The sequence below is a fragment of the Microtus oregoni genome, unplaced genomic scaffold (genome assembly GCF_018167655.1).
Source record: "Microtus oregoni isolate MIOR12 unplaced genomic scaffold, Mior012 000068F_ref0000429, whole genome shotgun sequence".
NCBI classification, from domain to species: Eukaryota; Metazoa; Chordata; class Mammalia; order Rodentia; family Cricetidae; genus Microtus; species Microtus oregoni.
Genome location: NW_024543975.1, coordinates 2,089,226 through 2,103,755, shown reverse-complemented (window position 1 = coordinate 2,103,755; position 14,530 = coordinate 2,089,226). Strand labels below are relative to the sequence as shown.

The following is a 14,530-nucleotide window of genomic DNA, read 5'->3' as shown; positions in this document are numbered from 1 at the left end:
AGCCACAGGACCATGGTGCAGATTATGAAATTAGGCTTTGGCCTTGAGGCAAAGAGCTTAATAAATATGAAAGCAGCCATTCATTCATCTACTCGTTGAGCAGATATTTACTGAGGGCTTAGTTACCACGTGTCACTTTTCAGTGCTCCAGATAAAGCGGTGAAGGGAAATGAAGGACTTCTGACATTGTGGAGACAGGGGAGGACAGATCACCTACAGAGGATGGTGACTGAAATGACAGCCTGTTTGATAACACCGCCAAAGCCAGATGACAGTTTCGAAAGGACACAGACCCCCTAGAATTATATGACCTTCAGTGAGGAAGGGAAGAAGACATTTAAAGATAAAGAGCTAAGAAAAGTTCACATCCAGGAGTCCCTCAGGAACTTCTCTATGTAAAGACACCAATACGTTATCCCAAAACACAAGATTTGCTAAGAAGTAAGATGATAAAGTTACAAATACAGACATAACCTATAAATAATGATTACTTATTTTAAAAGAAATAACAAACCTGAAACCCTATTGAGTTAGCCTTTTGGCACTGACCAAATACCTGAGGCAAACAGGTCACAGAAGGAAAGGTTGGCATGCTGGGGAATGAGCTCAAGGCCAGCTTGAGCTACAGAGGAGAGGGAGAAAGGAGGAAGAAAGCTTTGTTTGTCTCATGGCACTTCTTGTATTATAATGCTTTTGTTAAGTTCGGAGTCAGGATAATAATGACCTTGTGTGTTGAGTGGAGAAGTATTCCTCCCACCTTAGTTTTCTGAGACAGTTCTTGGAGAATTGATATTTTTTCTTGAATGTTTGTTACAGTTCACTCAGGACAGGAGTTTTCTTTCTAAGGGGGTAAACTATAATTCAGTGTTTTAAATAGCCATGATGATCTCTTCTTCAGTGATCTTTGGTAGTTGTATCTGTGAAAGAATTCATACTTTTCGTGTAAATGATTGAACTGATTTACTGATTTACTACCGTTTGAATATCCATAGGATCTGTAGTAATGTCTACCCACTCATAATCCTGTAATGTTTTGTGTCTTCTTTTTTTCCTGCTCAGACTACATAGAAGGGTGTCCATTTTATCCATCTTAGCCACGGTTTAATATGCATTGAGATTGTTTTAGTTTTTCTTCTGCTTCCTCTTAAAAATCAGCTTACTTATTACCTGTATTTTTGCATATATGCACAGGGACGCGCGCGTGTGTGTGTGTGTGTGCGCGCACACACACGCGCGTGCATAAAGAGTCCAAAGAGAGCATCAGATATTCTCTTCTGTCCTCCACCTGTAGGTTTCAGGGTCCTGAAACCTGGGGCTCACATTTTCTTACCTAGTCTGGAGATGAACAGCTGTCCTGTTTCCACCTGACCCTCCCTCCTGTCTCCACTTGCCTTGGAGCTAGCGTTATAGATGTACTCAGCTGCTGGGATCCTAACTCCAGGCCTCCTGTTGTGCAGCCAGCACCCTTGACTGTTGAGCTACCTCTCCTGACCCCTGCTTCCATGACCACCTGCCCTTTATAGTTTCTCCTGCTTGATTGAAATTAAATTGGAAGTTTGTAATGTGGATTTTTCCCTTTATTCTAAAGCTAAATAGTCTCATTAAATTTATAGCAAATTTCATTTATCACATTTTCATGTGATTAAGTTGATTTTACAGCTTCCTGTGGTTTCTTTTTTTACTAATTTAAAGGTGGTACCTGGTTTTCAAATAGGTGAGCATCTTCCAGCTCCATGCACATGTTGTTTATTGTGTAGTGGTAAATAAACATGTTAAATGTACTCAGATTATTTTATGGTCTAGAAGATGGCCTTGGGAAATATTTCATGCACTAGAAAGAAACAGCATCTGTTGTTAGGCAGACTAATCTAGAAATGCTGGCATACATTGATTGATAGTATTGTACATGTTTTCTCTAGCTTCAGTAATTTTTTAATGAATTACCAAGAAGCATATTAAGCATCCATCTATAATTATGAGTTTGTTTATATCTTGGTTGTGTATATTTTATTATTAGATGCAGAGATCAGTGCAAGTGAGAACAAAGAATATACTCATCTAAGGATGTAGTATAGTCAACACTGTACAACTGGGTTTTGTTAACATTTAGAAAAACTTCTAACAAAGTTAATTTTAAAAAATTATAAGTAACTAATATCAGGAGAAAAGAGAAAATAAAACTTCAGCTGTGTTTGATTAAAGAGGTTTTAAAAAGCTACAGCTGGAGCTGGGAAGGTGGCTCAGTGGAAAGAGCATTTGTGGCACAAACATGAGGACCCGAGTTCAAATCCCCAGAACAAACATAAGAAGCCAGTTGTGGCCACGCCCACTTACAAGCTACGTGCTGTGGGGACAGAGCCAGAATTGCTGAGGCTATTATCTGCCATCCTAGCTTCAGGTTCCATGAGAGAACTTTCTCAGGAGAATAAGGTTGAAAATAATGCCTCAGAACACCTGGCCTCGGTGCACAGGTGTGTATACATGTACTTACAGAAACATTTATGCCACACTTACACTACACACACACACAAATTAAATAATCAGTCAATAAATAAAGGCATACTTACATCTTTATATCAATCAGTTTGAAAATACCTAACTTTAAATTCCTAAAAAAGAAAAAAATCCTGTAATTTATCTAATCTGATTCAAGAACAAAAACAAAATCTGAAAAGTCTTGAGCAGTAAGTTAAAAAATATGTTTTCAGCAAGAAATACGACACAGCTGGGTAGGGGAATTCTACCAGACTTTTGGTAAATAATTCAATCCCAACAAATAGACTATGGAGCAAGAGAAAAGAGAACATTTATCCAGTTACTTCCTTGAGTCAAAAGTAATCTTGAAAACAAGACTACAGTATATAATGTATTATATATAAAATTTAAATTAAAAACTTAATCTTATGAACACAGCAATGTAATGACAAACTATTGAAAGACTGGATCCAACAATGTATTTTTAAGATTTATATTGACCAGTGTGGCTTGTCCAAGAAATTTAGAAAGAAGTAGAACCTTAGGAAAGTTCAGAATTTCATTTACCACACTGAAAGAGAAAATTCTGAAAAGTAGAGCGCATTTGAGAAATTCAGTCACAGCTGATATAAACTAATACAGAAAGAGCAGTCTGGGACCACCACGGTCTACACAGCAGGACTTGGGAGATGACTCCTAATGGGAAAAAGATGAAAAGAATTCTCTGGCTTCAGGGAAAAGTATGCCAACCCTACACTTCTCAGCCTTGTGTCTGTCTGAGTTCCTGTCTTCAGCTGTGGTCCAACACTGTGACCAGGAGTGCCTTGCAGAAGGAAGGTTCCAGGAAGTAGAGTCCTAATGGCAGGGAGGCATGGCTCAGGCCTCTGGAGCAGGAGCCCCAAGGTCACTTCCACTTCCACACACAGGAAGAGAGAGCAAACTAGAAGTAGGCCAGGGTTCTGCTCAGAGCCCACCCCAGTGACATTCTTCCTCCACCAAGGTTGCATCGTCTCCCCAAATAGCACCAACAACTGGGGATCAAGAACTCTAATACTTGAGCCTATGGAGAACTTGCCTCATACTGGAAACAAGAAAATAAAAAGAATTATTAGTGTGTTAGGCAAAAATCAATGTTTCTCAGAAAGAATACTGCTGCCTATGTAGTACTCAGAAAATATAGAGTCAGATTTTTAGGAGTGTTTTTATTCGGTGGCTGCGTGGAAGGGAAGTAAATAAAGATAAGTTGTGTTTCCATTGCTGGAAAAATGTGTTCATAGCATTTGTTTTAACAACAAATGAAGCTGAATCTATGAACAGAAAGGGATAAAAATTGAAAGATATTTTAAAAGACCTACATAGGGTCAGTGTTCTTGGTATGTTAGTGTTTGTAGATATTTCTGTATTTACGTACACCCTGCTTGCCGATCCGAAGACGCATATACTATTGGCCTATCAGCCTGACCCGTGGGAGCAGTGTGACAGAGTGAAAATGCCTGCAGAGCTTTGAAATGAAAAGCGGAACTTCTGGGCTGCTCACAAAAGTTCTGGCACCGCTGAAAGAGGCGGCTTGGTGTAAGCCTGAGTTCCATCCCCAGATCCCAAGGGAGACGAGGGAGAAACAGCTCTCTAAAGTGACCTCTGACTGCAATCCTCGGCCATGACACACCATGGTGTGCCGTGTCATTTGTTAATCTAACCTTTTATGCTAAAAATTTTGAGAAAAGCAGAACTTTGAATTTCTAAGGAAAGATAAAGATTAAAGAGTAGTTGGGGCCCTTTAAAGGGAGAAATGGCTATTAGTTAGCAATTTAATCCTTATATCTTAAAAAATACTTGATTCCGGGTAAATTAAGGGTCAAGTATCAAAAACATTACTTTGGGAATTAGAGTGAAATGTAGGAGGTGGATTTCCGAGCGGGAAAGGTTTGAGAAAGGTGCAGAAGTTCTAACTAGAAAGCTCGCAAAGCTAGGAGATGGTTGGAACACAGGTGACTGACGGGATCACGATCGTTGCGCACTCGCCCACAGAAAGCCGGAGCACCGCTCAGTAGTAGAGAACCTGGCCAGCGTAAGCCTCAGTGCTTCCAAAAGCAGAGGAAAACCAGGAAGAAGTGTTAGATAAACATGAAGTAATTCTTAGTTCTACTGATGGTCAAGAAATGAAAACTAAGACCCCAGTTAAGCACCCTTTACGGCCATGATAGACTCAGAACTAGGTCATGTACCTCCCTCAAAGAGCCCTTTTGATCCACGGTAAGTGTAGGTTGGTAAGTGTGTAGGAAACAGTATAGAATTCTCTTGGGGTTTGACCATCTGCCTGTCCTGTCACCCAGCATGTCTCTTGATCACAGAAACTGTGTTTTATAAAGTTTTACTCTTTTAGCTCTTTTTGGGGCCTGCCACCCAGCTCCCAAATTAACCACACACACAGGCTTATTCTTAGTTATGAATGTCCGGCCTTAGCTTGGCTTGTTTCTTGCCAGCTGTTCTTAAATTATCCTGACTACTTTTTGTCTCTGCGCTTTTATCTTTCTCTATTTCTGTATACCTTTCTTTACTCCTGACTCCATGACTGGCTGGGCGGCTGGGCGGCTGGGTGGCTGGGCGGCTGGGCGGCTGCCCCACAGTCCGCCTCTCCTTGTTCTCTTGCTCTCCTCTTTCTTGTTCTCCTTCTGTTTATCCTCTCTTCCTGCCAGCCCGCCTCTCCTCGCTCCTGCCTTGCTATTGGCCGTTCAGCTCTTCATTAGACCATCAGGTGTTTTAGACAGGCAAAGAATCACAGCTTCTCAGAGTTCAGAAAATGCAACATAAACAAAAGCAACACGCATAAAATAATATTCCCGCACAACTCTGCACATGTTTGTGCATAGGGCATTAGAGCAGGAAGCCATTCCGGTGCCCATCTGGATAAAAGGGCACATGCGCTGGAGGGAATTCTCAGTGTCATTTAATGTCCAGTGAAGACAGTGAGTGAGACAGAAATACATAGCGCCGCATGGATGAATTGGAGTCTGTGTGTGGCAGAGGCAACAATTGGAAGAGGTAACTTTTTCCTTTAAAACTGTTTAAACAACTGAGTGGCCATCTGGAAAGATAGTAAGTTGGATAAACATTTTATGTCTGGTTAAATTTTGAATGAATCAAAGATTTCCATGTGAAAATTAAATTTAAAATTTTCTTGGGGAGAAAAACACAGTAAAATCTTGGAGTAAAGGTAGCCTTTCTAAACTATAGCCAGAAACCCAGAAGTCATTGTAGATAAATGAAAAAACCAAATTCTGCAGGAATAAGAACCCGTGTCACATGAGGCACTGGGACTCAAAAGTAGCCTGCATGCTGAGTTACCTGTCTGTGGAGTCTCAACTCAGGAAGTACTTTTTGCAGAAAACATGACAAAGACCTCAGGAACGTTAACAGAATGAGACAACTGAAGGTCTGAAGAAGAAGAAGAAGAAGAATTCAAAATACTACAGATATGCAACAGAAGTCAGTGCTGTTCTTAAGTGGGAAATGCAGACAGAAGCTGGTGCTCACCTCTCCCATCAATACAGGGCCCTAGGGCTCTGCCTCCCAGCTGCTAGGAAAAGGGCGCATTCATGTCTCTGGCAGAATGTCACCACAGTCATGTGAAAAGCAGCATAGTAGTATGTACCAAGTGAAAAGAATGTACATCCCTTGCATTCCATGTCCACCTCTGAACCGTGCATACGTGCTCACACAGTAAGGTCACACCTGTGTACAGCTTTTTATCCCATTTAGGCAATAAGAGCAATAAAATATTGGGAAGAGGTATTCATTAATAAGAGTTCTGTGAAGGAAAGGACGGACAGCCACCCCAGGAAACACTATGCGGCTATTGACTAGGTGACAAGGATGCTTTCCTCAGGCCAACAGAGAAAGTCCTCAAGGCACACTGTTTCCCATAGTGAAACAAACACTGATTCGTATAAAGTCTTGTTTTTTAAAAGATGATAGTATAATTTCATATCGATAGTCGCTTATATAAATCATAAAGATATGATGAAAAACTATATAGGAAACTAAAAGTAGTGTTTACTTATAGAGAGGAGGGTGGGAAGGTAACTTTGCTCTTTTAAGTATGCATATTGGTTCAAAGAAGTTAAACAGAACAAAATAGGGACACAAGTGCCACTCTGCTCGCACTCCAGTGACCTTGGACAAGGACACAGGCTCTCGGAACAAAGTGTTCTTGTCAGTAGAAAGTTGTATTTAGTAGAGCCCAGCTTGTAGAACTGTCTCAAGGATCCACGAGAACACTGAGTGGCTAGCTGAGCGCCAGCACTTCTGACTCAATGGCAGCACTGAATGCGTGGTCCAGGGGACTCTGCTTAGCCCACTGGTGTTTTGCAGAATCAGACATCGTGGGTCCTTTCCAGCATGGCAGCCCTCTACTGGAGAGTGAAAGGCCAGGGGAAGAAAGCCATCGACTGCCTGCGCCAGGCCCTACACTACGCCCCCCACCAGATGAAGGTGAGCGAGGGGTGAGGGAGTATCTGTGTGTGCTCCTCTCTGGTGGCCAGTGGCTTCATGCTGTTTCAGTTAGGCGTCCACATGCTCAGAAGGTGGCGCACAGAGGTCACAGTGGGAGAGGTGGCCTGTGGCTAGCCCCACCTCACAGAGTTGGAGCATTAAGGTCAATAACCGAAAAGAAATGCGCGGTCCTGACCCTGGATGTATAGACTGGCAACAACCCTGAGAGTAATAGGACAAGCAAGTCACTGGTAAACAAGAGGTATATAAGGACCAGAGAACAGAAAATATATAACCTTGAAACTAAATCTAAAAGACTGTCTGTCTTAATTACTTTTCTATTGCTGTGAAGAGACATCATGATCAAAAAAAACTTACAGAATAGTTTATTAGGGTTCACAACTTCAGAGGGTTACCATGATCACCACAGCAAGGACAGGCAAGCAGAGAATAGCAGAGAGCTTACATCCTGGTTCTCATCAGGCAAAGAGAAAAGAGACTGAGGCTGATGTGGGCCCACCCCCAGTGACAGACTTCCTCTAACAAGGCCACACCTCTTAACAGTTCAACCAACTGGGACCAAGAACCCAAGAATATGAGCCTATGAGGTCATTCACTCAAACCACCACACTGTGATAGTGAAAAATATATATTTAGTGGACATTCCATAGCCAGGTACGCAATTCTTAAAATGATTGAATCTCCATAGTGATTGTGAGTTTTAAACTAATGAGTTGATTAATATGGTGGCACTTCCATAGCTTCAGGATGGAGACCGTGTATCAAAAAGAACAAAAGAGGTTTTCAAGTGTGTTATGGTTGGGATTTCTGCTTTCTAAAAAATAGATAAAACCATAAAAACCTTTTATCAGACTGAAGAAAGCTTATTGGTAAATAATATTTGTTTTCTTCTCATGTTTTTTTCTCATTTTTGTTTTTTATTTTTAATTGGACAATATTTTAAGAGAAATTTCCAAATAAATAGAAAGCAGGAAGAAAGAAATAGGAAAGGGAGGAGAAATGGAAAACCTTGCATAGAAGGACCCTGGGTCCCACCTCACATTTAAATTTAAATTCATTGCAACATTGGTCACTATGACAGAATTGATTTAATACAAAAATTCTACCTGACATGTAAAGTATATACCCTGAAATAAACAAATGGAATTAGTTCTGTGGAGCGTATATGCACCAAGCATACTTTTTAAGTTAATCATAAAATCCATTTTTGTGAAAATGTATTGCCATATATTTATCATTTCTAAATGTTATCCTTGTCCTCATTTTGTGTGCCTTGCAAATAATATCTAATTTAAAATATTGGCCGAATGCAATAAAGTAGTGCAAAGTTTGGGTTAAAAAAAAAAAAAGAAAAGAAAGGTCTGAGATCGTGGTGACAGTCTGTCACCTCACACCTTCCTGTACTGGAGAGCCACTTCACATACAAGGTATCCTCTGGCTGGGAGTCTCTCTGGGGTTTGACCAGCTCCCAAGTGCTTGACTTGCAATCGCTTTGTGCATTATTAGCAAATTCTTTTCTCCTCCTCTGTGCACAGCATGCTGCTGTAGCTCTTCTCACAGCCCCGGTGTTGGCACGGGCTGAGAGTATGACTGAGGATAATGTACACTCCCAGTTCACATTAGTCTAGGTGCCCTGCCTTGTACAGACCCAGCTCTGTGTGTTTGTCACGTGGTGCCCAGGCTGGCGGAAGAGAGCCACTTCACCAAGGGCAGCTCTGGGTTCCAAGCACAGCTGTGCTTTGCACTGACGTTCTGACCTGGGCTCAGATATTGAACACTGCTCTCATCTGCCCATTGAGGACAGAGATGTGTCCCTTTTTGTTGTTTGTCCATGTCTCCCATAGGACCCAGCACAGTGTGTGACAACCATGCTCAGATGGCATGCTTAAAGGGAAGAGATCTGTGGGAATTGGCTAGTGTTCTGTTCTTCTGTGTTTCACACTGTGGGCCGCAGACAAGGCAGACAGTAGGGCATTGTGCTGTGCCCGCCAGAGAGTCTCTGCACACCTGTGGTCTTGCCTGTGGTGTGGACTGCCACAACAGTTAGGGGGAAGTTCCTTCCAATCACCACAGAAACAAGTGGCTGACTGGACCTGGCCTGTGGGCACATTTGCCAGCTGCTACAAGTGACACACACATTCCTGCACAGAATCAAGGCTGTAGCTCAGAAGAGCGTGTACAAGCGCACTCTGGAGCACACTCTGATGTCACCGCTCAGTGCGGGCTGTGGCTGTGTCCTGGTGTCTGTCTGTGGACTTTCCATTCACCGTCTGCAGTGACAGAGAGCACGCTCCCGTGGAAGTCACTCAGCGCTCACTTCTGTTTGCTGTTGTCTTCGCTTTCAGAAGTAGGCCTGTAGATCAATATAAGAGCATTAATAATGCTTATTATTATCATTATTAGTATTAATATTAAATCCTTTCATGGAAGGCTTTCTCAGTGACAGGGTTTTGTTGGGTTTCCTTTTGGTGCAAGCTCCTATTTTGCTCTTCGCTTAGAGACCAGTAGCAAACAGCAGCCTGGCTCTGTGTCCCTCCTTGTCACACTCTGTCATCTCCCGGGAACAGGGCTGTATTCTGCAGCACAAAACACAAAAATCCAGAGGCACATATTGGGGTTCAAACTGAAGATCAGAAAAGCAAAGCAATCAAGCCACTAGAGAGCGACTTCCTGTCTCATCCCACCGTACATTCCTCACTAGTGCTGGGATTAAAGGCGTGCACCACTGCCCAGCTTTTATGACTAAATAGTGTGGCTGCTGGGATTAAAGGTGTCCGCCACCATTGCCTGGCCTGTATAGTTGACTAGTGTGGCGAACTGTGCACTCTGATCTTGAGGCAACCTTTATCTATTAGATCATAAACAAAGTATCACTGGAGTATTCTTCATGTTCACAAAGTCAGGAGAGAAGCTCAGTTCCCCTCTCTTTCTCCTCCTTCCCCAGGATGTGCCCCTCATCAGCCTGGCCAACATCCTGCACAACGCCAAGCTCTGGAATGATGCTGTCATCGTGGCCACCATGGCTGTGGAGATCGCACCACACTTCGCTGTGAACCACTTCACTCTGGGCAATGTCTACGTGGCAATGGTGAGGCTGGGGTGTGAGCCAGCTCAGGTTTGATACAGAGGACACCTTGGCTCCAGAGCTGTTTTAGAATATGTCACTGTGCTCCAGCTTCCCAGAAGTTTTATGTCCAAAATTACCAGCTACATCAAAATAAAGTTTATCCACAGGGGTTTGAGGGGTTGGGTTGGGTTCTTGTTTTTTTTTTGGGGGGGGGGGGGCGACTGGATTTTTTGCAATTTTATTTTAGATTGTATTTTATGTATATGACTATTTTGCCTGCATGTGTGTATATGTACCATGTGCTTGCCTAGTTCACATGGAGATCGGTAGAGGGCATCAGATCCTTGGGAACAGACAGTTGTGAGCCATCAGATGGGTGCTGCGAAACAAACCCAGTCCTCTGGAAGAGAAGCCAGTGTTCCTAATTGTGCATCTATCTCTCTGAGCCCATGGTTGCATTTCCTTAAATAGTACACGTTATGTATAATCTAAGCATTTACAACTCCATGTTCTTCACCATTGGTTTTTTAGCACAGTGGCATTAGCCCTATAATCTAAAACACTTGAAATGACTCAAGTGTTCGTTTCCCCCTCTGAGCCCCTTGAAACAGAGTTGCTCTTTTTCATGTGTAGAGCGGATTTGGTGCCCAGCAAATAAACACTCGCTGATGAAATCCAGTAGCTTTGCAGCTACTTTTCACCAGAGAGAATGAAAATGCCGCCCTCCAGTTTCCTCATCTAGTCAGAAAGAGGTCTGACTTTACGAGTGTGTGTGTATGTGTGTGCATGTGTGTGGTGTTGGGGAGCAAACCCAGAGTCCTCACACATGCTAAACAAGTAGTTTCTCATTGGGCTCTGCAGCCCCAGCCTTGATTTCAAAACTTAAAATGTCAGACGTTCTACCAAATCTGTCATAACCATATATAACATGGGAACCAGGCCATCTGCTTTCATTAGAAGGAGAGGGCGAGGGAGCAGTTCCATGCTGCTCTCCTAACAGATAATAGAATGAGCGGCTCTGGGCTGGAAGCTGTGCGTGGGTCATCCCTGACTTTTGATGTATTAGTGTCTGTCCAGGAGGGTACCATCCCTGAGTGAGGTGTTGCCTGCCTCTGGCCAGGCTGGTGTCATCTCTGACTTCTGAGGTATGACATATCTGACCAGGCTGGCATTGACAAATGTGTAACCTTCTTCTTGCTTCTTAAAACTGGACTGTTTTTATCCCAGTAAATGTGAAGTTGCTGCAGTGAATGAGCAAGTATGTCTCACTGAGCGAGACAGCCAGTGAGACCTCCTGGTCTCCCCGTGTGGAACTGCGCTCAGTGTAACAGTGCTCACTTCTAGACATCTTAAGTGTTTTGGAAAATACAAAGTTCTAACTTATACAGTGGCAAGAGATGCCTGAGTTCAGCTCCGTCTTGCCAGGCATGCTAGAAAAAATCAAAGCAGATGCACAGTGAGCATTTGCCAGGCCTCAGTCCCAAGGCTTCGGAGCCTAAGGAAGGAACATCATAAGGCACCAGCACCATGCCAGGCACATCTCAGGGCTTAGTGGTGGTGGCTCTTAGGGGCCACTGCCACTCCAGACCAATACAGGCCAGTTTTCTGCTTTCTATTTGGTCTGTGGGCACAGCCACTGCTTGCTTTGTGGCTGTGCCTTAGGGACAGGCCACTGTCTCCTCCCACACCTCAGCTCTCTTTAGACTTAAGGCCACTGCAAAGTCATGGTGGGTTGTCACTGGTCACAGCGTGTGTAATCACAGTGTTCCTTGTCCTCACAGGAGGAGTTTGAGAAGGCCCTGGTGTGGTATGAGTCGACACTGAAGCTACAGCCAGAGTTCGTGCCTGCCAAGAACCGGATCCAGACCATCCAGTGCCACCTGATGCTGAAGAAGGGCCGGCGCTCCCCCTAGGGCATGCCTCCCTTCCCCAGCTCTCCCAGCCACAGTCAGAGCAGAGCCCCATTGCCGGTACCCACGTGAATGGTGTGTGTGAATAACAGGACTTGGCCTGCAGAGCTGGCTTTGCTTGGTTCTTAAGTTCCTCCTCCCCTCAGAAGAGGCATCTTCAGAAACGGGGTTTCCCAGACACTGTAAATACTGAGCCAAGACAGCCGGAGCTCTGCTCTGTCTTCAAAACCTCCATGCCTTCAAGGCTCCTCTGTGGTCCAGCCTCGTCCCTGGAGAGGCTCGAGCCACACTGCCCATTCTCTGCTTCCTGTGTAGCCTCTCTTGTCCCTGGAACTGCAATGCCACCTGGGGCCGGTCAGTGAGAAGCAGGGATTCCTGTTGTCCCCACCTGCTCTGGGCCCTGCCCCAGTCCCGTCCATTCCACGCTGCTATGTTACAAGCGCTCAGAGATCGTTTGCAGGGCAGGAAGGGGAAACAATTTTACAAACAAAATATTTACAACAGCAGAAACTCTTAGGGTCATCTGACCTTTGTAAGTTATTTATGTTGGGGTGGGAGGGGGGCTGAGCAGGGGAGTCAGCCGTGTGCAACATCTTTATCATTTGTATTTTAATTGCAGATCACAAGGATACCAATACATTGAAATCCTATATAACAGGTTTATATATATAGATATGTGTATTTGAAGCCCTCTACAGACTGACTCTGCGTTACTAACTCCTTGTTCGCTGTGTTCCCCATCTTGGACTAGGCGTAACTGTCAGCCCTCTCCCTGACGCTGGCACACCAGCTCCTCAGAGGAGAGCCTGGAGCCAGGGTTGGGTGTCCCATACAGTGCCCTCACCTTTGGTCCCTGGAGAATCAGAAACTCCAACATTTTGAAACATTTAAGGGCACATACCGAAAACAAAAATAAAAAATTGTTTATGAGCAAAATTGCTCCGTGGTGTAGTTTTTCCTTCAGATATGGGCTAATTTGGACTCTCTGATGACTGTGCCTCTGGTTGCCTGAGTTCTGGGTCATCTCACAGCATCAAGATGAGGAATGAAACCATCTATCGCCGCTGTACAAACCCAGAGCTTGAAACTTTGACCAGAAAGCTGCAGCGTCAGCAGAGCTCGCCGTGCGACTGGGCTTCTTGGAAAGGAAGCATCGTTTGTTAAGGCAGAGTCACGACTCCTCGACCCGTCAGATGAGCCCTGAGCCTCTTGTCTGCCCAGGAAACACATCCCAGGACAAAGTGAGGCCAGGATGGAATGGGGCCCACCAAGGGCAGCAGTCTACAGAGTTTTCCAGAACACGTCAGGCCATCCCTAACGATGGCTCGCTGCAGGTAGTCCAGTGAGTGGCATTTGCAAAGCAGCAGGCTCTTTGGTGACTGGATGTGGCAAGGCTGTGCTCAGGAGGACCCTCCAGTATATGTGGAAGTGAGGTCCTACCTCCCTACCTCACCACAGTCTGACAGTTTTCCAGAAACCTTCAGCAAATGCTTGTTGGCTTTTGAAACTTACAACAAAGTTTCTGGTATATACTTGAGCTCCCACGGGGGTGTAGAGTCCTGCAGCCGTGATAGCAGTCAGAATCTAAAGCTTCCACCATGGGCTGGGGGTTGTGGCTCTGTGGCAGTGCTTGCCTTGCATTTATGAGGCCCTGGGTTTGATCCCTCATATCACAATAAAAAGTAACAATGAGTTTCCTACCACACACAAAGGCCTCTCCCACTGATGCTCTTCAGCCCAACCACCTCCGCCATTAACCGTTGACAGCCGCTGGCCTCCCGTCTGCCCCTGCAGCTGCGCATTCCCATCGTGTCAGAAACAGAATCACACAGTGCGTGCATCTCATTCTGAGGCTACCTTTTTCTACTACCCAGGTTGCCAGCTCCTCAAGGTCTTCTCTTTTGTGCCCACTTAATCCTGCTGGTTTTCTAGGGCACTCTTTACTAGATGTCATGTGAGAACAGTTACCACACTGAAGTGTTCCCTGCCAGATGCCCAGCTCCTTAGTCTAATCAATATCTGTACCCTCTGTTCTCACAACAGGCCCAGAACTTAGTAATTGCTCAAAACTATTGAATTTGTGTTGAAATGACCAAACAATAAAACTGCAGAAGACTATAGTGTACCAGCCTTTTTCTTTTAGGCCACCAACCAGCTCCCAAATCATGACACAGAGACTCATTATTAGTTATGAATGCTTGGCCTTAGCTTGGGCCTATTTCTTACTAGCTCTTATAACTTAGCCTGTTTCTCTTCGTCTATGTTTTGCCTCAGGTTTTTTTGGGTTTGTTTTTTTTTTTTTTTTTACCTTTTTTCCTTCTGTATTATCTTACTTTTACTGCTTCTCCTGTCTGGTTGGCTGGTGGGTGCCTGTTCTGTCCGCAGGCTTGTCCCTCTCTTTCTCCCTTGTTCTCTCCTCCTCTCAAGCCTAGATTTCACCTACTTATTCTCTCTGCCCACCAGCCCTACCTATCCCTCTTTTGCCTAGCTACTGGCCATTCAGTTTTTTTATTAGACCAGTCAGGTGCCTTAGGCAGGCAAGGTGAAACAGCAGCAAGTCTTTACA

General features: G+C 44.2%; 1 protein-coding gene across 6 annotated transcripts in view; it reads left to right on the top strand.

Annotated features, from left to right (window-relative positions):
• The window catches only part of Ttc17 (tetratricopeptide repeat domain 17), a 123,542-nt gene extending 109,538 nt beyond the window's left edge, over window positions 1–14,004 (top strand). For 5 of the 6 annotated variants that reach the window (XM_041641319.1, XM_041641320.1, XM_041641317.1 and 2 more), the window contains 3 exons: window positions 6,847–6,966; window positions 9,932–10,075; window positions 11,836–14,004. In XM_041641319.1, coding sequence (XP_041497253.1) covers window positions 6,847–6,966; window positions 9,932–10,075; window positions 11,836–11,967 — 396 coding nt within the window. In that variant the 3' untranslated portion in view covers window positions 11,968–14,004. The remainder of the gene's footprint in view (window positions 1–6,846; window positions 6,967–9,931; window positions 10,076–11,835) is intronic. The other variant, XR_005973363.1, reaches the window with a different exon arrangement.
• Window positions 14,005–14,530: the final 526 nt, after the last annotated feature.